The sequence below is a fragment of the Alnus glutinosa genome, chromosome 9 (genome assembly GCF_958979055.1).
Source record: "Alnus glutinosa chromosome 9, dhAlnGlut1.1, whole genome shotgun sequence".
NCBI lineage: Eukaryota > Viridiplantae > Streptophyta > Magnoliopsida > Fagales > Betulaceae > Alnus > Alnus glutinosa.
The window spans coordinates 7,087,917-7,094,558 of NC_084894.1; the positions used below are offsets into that span (position 1 = coordinate 7,087,917).

A 6,642-nucleotide genomic window follows, 5' to 3' on the forward strand; every position below is an offset into this window, starting at 1 on the left:
TCCTTCTAAAGCCCAAACTTTAGCCAACAAGATTTGACTATACGTATGAATACATAGTCCATTATTCAAATGGTTAAAAATTTCCAGATCAATGTAATATTACCCGCCCCCAACCCTAAAGAAAAAAAAAAACCAACAATTAAATTATCATAATGCTACATTTTTCAAAAAAAAAAAAAAAAAATTATGTTGTTACCGTGCACAATAATGATGAATAATATGAAATTGAAGACTAAGAAAAAAATAAGACACAGATTTACGTTGTTCGGCAATGTGCCTACGTCCACAGGAGTGCGACTATATTCAATAATGATTTAGGGTTACATCATAACATATTTATAACAAAACCTTATTGTACAGACAAATATGGAAAACCCCAACTGGCCACTTTATTGGTACTCTCGTATTACTCCCTATGCGAAGAGAATATTAGCCACTTGTTCTAACAATTTATTTTACAAAATTTGGTCAAGGTTCAATAATTGGTAAGGAAGCTACAATATTGAGTTGTACATGCTGCAAAGCCTGTCATATTCCTTGGCCAAAATTAGCCCGAAACATATATAAAATGATTTAAATTAATTACCCCTTTTTATGTGAAAAGAGTCTATTCTCTCTTCTCACATGAAAGATAATTTAGTTATTCCACTAGCTTGTCTTTCCATCCGACTAATTAATGCATGGTTGCTTCAGACAGAGAAAAGAAACTGTCATTGAAACTTTTGAGAGTAATGTTTCTTACACGTTTCTTACACAGTTCTTACACAACTCTAACAACTTTTTTTAAAGATCAACCATTGAATATTTAAGGCTCATATGTAGAAAAACAAATCCAATGGCTGATCATAAAAAAATTAGTTAAAGTTGTACAGTAATTGTATAAAAGTTGTGCAAGAATCATTACTAATATGATCATCAGAGTTGCACTAAATTAAAATTTGTGTTGTAAAAGTAATTTAAATGTGATAATTTGTAAGGAAAAGTATGATAGATTTCGATCTCTTTCCCAAATTCCCAATATTTGAGTAGTTACGCTTCCCCCCTTATTAGCATAATTGGAGATTTGGGTTGTTTTTGTTGTGCTGTAACCAGTAATTCCTTAGCATTTCATGTAACAATCTACTTACGTTTTAATAGCAAATTGTTATTGTTTGTTGTACTTCTCAAACTGCACGCGCAAAATGATATGCTCCAAACTTTGGGGTGGCCATTTGTGTTTTCATGAGCCTAACGTTGTACGTGTTACTGACCTCCGTACGTTGAGTTTTGACAACTTGTACGTTCTCTTGTGTAAACGTGCTTGTAGGAACGAACAAAATACACATGAATGTGAACTGAAACTACTAGCACCGATTAAGGAATCCTTCCTCTTGTCTCGGGTTATTTATATATATGTAGGCTGTAGCTGATTATGATTCTTGAGTACTCCACACGTTGCCGACTCTTGCATTCATGCATGCATCCATCCATCCCAAAAGCTTCCTCTTCTGGCTACGTATATATTGCGATATAATTCCCTTTACATTATATCATTGATATATATATATATATATATATATATATAGAGAGAGAGAGAGAGAGAGAGAGAGAGAGAGAGAAAGAAGGGAAAATGGGAGGGGAGTGTTTCTCATTTGCAGCGCATGTTGTAAGAGGCAGATGGTTCATGGTTTTTGCGACCATGCTGATCATGGCCGGGTCTGGAACAATGTACGTCTATATTCAATATAGCAAAGAGATTGAAGCTCTTGGATATGACGAAGCTGCAATGAATAAAATATCTTTTTACAGAGATTTTGGATCATGCCTGGCGATTTTCAATGGCCTCATTGTTGAGGTGATACCAACATGGCTTGGGCTCTTCCTCGGCGCCACCATGAACTTTGGCGGCTATTTCATGATTTGGCTCGCCGTTAGGCACTCGATTTCCAAGCCACCAGTTTGGCAGATGTGCCTTTATATTGCTGTCGCAACCAACTCTGCCAACTTTTATGGCACAGTAGCTCTTGTCAAATCCGTCCAGAACTTCCCGGTGAGCCGCGGCGTCGTTTTGGGTCTAATGAAGGGTCTCGTTGGGCTTGGCGGGGCTGTCATAATCCAGATTTACTATGGTATTCTTAAATTATTATTTATTTTAAAAACGTCACTTACATCCCTCCTTTCCTGCATAAGTATAAAAAGAATACCATAGTAATAATTTATTTTAATTTCACTTTTTTTTTTCTTTTTTGTTAAAATGCCTCTTAAAAAATAAAAATTTAAAATAATAATAACAATAATAAATACATTGAACTCACCCACGGTTAGCTTTGGATCTGGACTGACCCACGTGGGTCACCAGAATTTTCATTTTGTTTTTTAAACTGGGGCTTCTTAACCCAAAAAGAATAAAAAATAAAAAATGGTGAAATTAAAAGGATTGAAACATGAGTGTTGGAGGGAATGTTTAACTTAAATGAGAGGCGAATGATGAAAATAAAGTTTGAACTTGAAATCTTTAGTTATGATATCATGTTAAATCACCACTTATCTCAAAATATTAAGCTCAAAACAAGAGATAAATTTAACCATTTACTCTATATTCTAACAGGTATATATGGAAGTGATGCCAAGGGTCTTATTCTTCTGTGTGGATTGCTTCCAGCCGCAGTATCACTTCTGTTTATGTTCACAATCCGGAATATGAACCATGGAAGGCAACCGAACGAGCTGAAGGTGTTTTTGAATTTCTTTTATTTAACTATCTTGCTTGCACTTTTTATCATGGTCATCAATTTGCTTGAGAAATACATTACCATGACCGACGCAATCCATACGGAAAGTGCAATGACGGTCACTGTCCTGGTCTTCCTCCCGCTCGTTCTTGTCATTAAAGAAGAGGCTGCCATTTGGAAATTTAACAAACAGCCACCAGTGAATGTGAATACTCTTCCTACTGATCATCAGCTGGTAACCATTGAGAAACCACAGGAGGCACCGCCGCCACAAGCTCAGGTAGAAGAGAGTTCGAAGGTGCAGAAAGGAATATCTTGTTTTGCAAACATCTTCAACAAACCAGAAAGAGGAGAAGACCACACCATTTTGCAAGCAATTCTAAGCATCGACATGCTTTACATCTTCCTCGTTACTTTATGTGGATACGGCTCAGCCTTAACATCCTATGACCAGTTAAAACCGATCGGCAGGGCACTTAAATATCACGAAAGACTCGTCCAGTCCATCACCACACTGGCAAGCATATGGAATTATTATGGGAGGGTTTACTCTGGTTTCGTCTCTGAACTCCTTCTTATGAAATGGAAACTTCCCCGGTCGATCATGATGTCTGTTGTTCTTCTCCTGCACTGCGTCGGCCTGCTCCTCGTCGCCTTCCCAGAAATCCCCGGCGCATACTACGCGGCATCAGTGATCCTTGGATTCACACTTGGCGCGCAAGTTCCAATAAACTTGGCAATGATTTCTGAGTTATTTGGCCTCAAGTACTACGCTACATTGCTCAATTGTTCACAAGTCACAACCATTCTTTCGGTGTATATTATGAATACAAAGCTCACGAAAACCCTTTACGCACAAGAGGCAACCAAGCAACTTCCTCAGGGAATAGATCCATCAACCGTGCAGGATTTGAAATGCACGGGACACCACTGTTTCAGGGTATCGTTCTCCATTTTGGCTACCATTGCATTCATAGGAGCTCTTATCTCTCTGCAGTTTGCAAGGAGAACGCGAGAATTTTACAAAGGTGACATATATAAGCGGTTTCGAGCTGCAAGATATAGTAGAGGTGATACGTATAAGACGTTTAATGGTGAAACGTATGTGAAGTTTGAAGGGGGCGTAAAGGCCGCAAAGACAACAGAGATGGTTCAATCATCCTTTGCTAATGAACGGTAGAGATGGGAGGAATAGAAAAAAAGAATTAATATTTGCACAGAGAATGCATGTCCAGTGACAAAGAAGGGGAAGACGATTTAGAAATTGGGTTAATTAATTACCAGCAAATTTGAAATGATTTAATTTGAAGGGCTTTATTATTTTTTGTGTTGTTTATTTGGGTTTGATTGGATGTTTAATCGATCTACTTGTCTGTTCTTTTTTGTTGGGACAAAATTATGATGACATACACCAGTAGCTTGCCCTCATTTTAAGGTGTTTCTGTTGTATACCTATGTTTATAATTTGATGTAGTAGTTTACATGTGAAAGGTATCTAAGTCATTCTTTGAGTTTGTTAGCTCGTTTGCCTTGTGATTTTGCAGGTCAAATGCGTATTTTTAAATCAAGTTGTGAAAAAGTGTTGTGTTTGAAGGTGCGTTAAAAAATGACAGTTTAAAAATATAGAAAAAAATATTTCAAACTGCATGTAAACAAGGGAGTGCATTTTTTTTTTTTTGAAACATATATATAATTTTAAAAGCCGAATTGCAATTTCAACAAACGCTTAAATGTATTGTTAAAAATCATATTTTCATTAACTGGATTTTATAAAATCGTTATTCTTTCAAAGCGCGCATTTTAAAATTGCTAAACCAAACAGACGCAAATGTTTGATATATTATTGAATTCCCAATTCTTATAAGAGTAATTCTATTTAGTATATTATTATACGATTGTTATACAACTTAAACATGTGACAATAAAAACCAATACTTGACTCAACACTTGTAAAAAACTAAAATAAATAAATAAAAACTAATGACAGATTTTTGTTACTACATCATTTGAATTGTATATCAATCATATACGGTCTACTAAATATATAACATTACTCTTCTTATAATATTAGCTTTTCTTCTCTCTTAACGCCAACCTAGATCATGATTTTGTGGAAGCATTGTTACCTTTAATCAATATACGCCCCATTAAAATTGTCAAAGATTTTAAATTTGACGTAGCGGAAGACTAAGGTAACTAATCAAGAGCAACGTCTTTGATTATGTAAGGAGAAGCGTCTTCGTCTTCTATCCAAAAAAGATAAAAACAAGTTCGCAGACTAAAAGAAATATAAAACTCTGCAAAGTATTTAAGAGAGAATTTTCTGATTTGATAATAATTCAATTTATTCTTGTATTTTACATAATAAGCAAGCATATTTATAGAAGAGAAATACTTGTAGAGAAAGTAAACATAATCCTAATAGCAATAGTAAACTTCTCTTAAAAAGGAAAAAAATAAATAAATCAAATCCAGTCCTACTAAGTAAAGGAAATAAGTCTTAATTGTAAATAAGAAAATAAAATAAAATCTTGGTTTGACGATCAAGTCTTTCCTTTTGTACTTACATTGTCTAAGAATAGGTAAACTTCTAATCAAACGGCGCTGCTCCAATATTATTTTTAACATTTTTTCTATTTTTTGTTTTCACCGAAAATAGTAGTAAATTCCATCCTGAATCAGACACCCCCACTTGAAAAAAAAACTCGTCCTTGAGTTTTCTTTGCGAAATGTCAAGTGCGGCTCCTCTAGAGAAATATACTAGGATAAATCTACGTAGATAGCACTAAGACACGACTTTTCCTTTTCGTCTCCTTCCATAAAAATTCCTCCAAATATTTTTTCTTTGATGTCATCTTCAACTTTATTGTTTTCTTCAAATGATTCACCATTGTTATTTATTTGTGGTGATCGTGATGAGCTGCGCTTGTGGTGGATATTCTTCCACTGGTACAGTAGTTGGAACCAATGGTTGTGGCTGCACATTTTGTTTCTCTGACAACAATTCCACTTTTTCACTATAACTAACATTCTCTTCATATACAGGTTTCCTATTCAGAGATTCATAAATACGATTACAAACAGGTCGAACGCAACTTACATCATCGTCACTAAGATCTTCATAAACCGGTGGTCGGTTTATGAGTGCAGGTCATTGGTGATGAATATGCATCACTCAGGTCCCATCGTCATTATGGACAATATTGTCCATGCATGTGATTACGAATAGGACCCATGTGCATGCGTTCCATCATCTCCCGCGTCTCTTGTCGCATCTCTTGTTGCATCATTTGCATGATCTACCTGAGCTCTTGGAATTCGACTCTCCAAGGAGCGTCCCTGTCATGAACAACGTCGTTATAGAAGTTGTTATTGTAGTATAAGTTGGCCATCGAATCTAAATAACGCCGGCTCGGATACCACATGAATTTGGCTCTCAAAAGAGCCCCTCCCCTACAAGCGGCGTTGTTAGAGAAGTTCGTCACCATTGCGCTGATTGGTCATGATCAAGATAAAGTACGCTTTGATGTCAACTGACCTAGCGGAAGACTATGGTAACTAATCAAAGGGCAGCATCTTTGATTCTGTGAGGAGAAGGGTCTTTGTCTTCATCTTCGTCTTCTATTCAAAAAAATAAAAATAAGCCACAGGCTAAAAGAAATATAAAACTCCACAAAGTATTTGAGAGAAAATTCTTTGATTTGATAATAATTCAATTTATTCTTGTGTTTTACATAATAATCAGGCCTATTTATAGAAGATAAATACTTGTAGAGAAAGTAAACATAATCATAATAGCAACAGTAAACTTAATCTTAAAAAGGAAAAAATAAATAAATAAAGCAAATCTAGTCCTAATAAGTAAAGGAAATAAGTCTTAATTGTAAATAAGAAAATAAAATAAAATCTTGGCTTGATGTAAGTCTTTCCT

General features: G+C 35.4%; 1 protein-coding gene across 1 annotated transcript; it reads left to right on the forward strand.

The window, feature by feature from the left end:
* The first annotated feature begins 1,609 nt into the window (after positions 1–1,609).
* LOC133876717 (uncharacterized) lies at positions 1,610–3,891 on the forward strand. Its single transcript, XM_062314970.1, has 2 exons — positions 1,610–2,108; positions 2,588–3,891. The coding sequence occupies exons 1-2, from the start codon at positions 1,610–1,612 to the stop codon at positions 3,889–3,891; spliced, it is 1,803 nt and encodes a 600-aa protein (XP_062170954.1).
* The last annotated feature ends 2,751 nt before the right edge of the window (positions 3,892–6,642 follow it).

Coding starts and splice junctions, on each gene's coding strand:
- LOC133876717 (XM_062314970.1), top strand. CDS start 1,610: ATGGGAGGGGAGTGTTTCTCATTTGCAGCGCATGTTGTAAGAGGCAGA. Junction 2,109..2,587: donor CATAATCCAGATTTACTATG/GTATTCTTAAAT, acceptor ATATTCTAACAG/GTATATATGGAAGTGATGCC.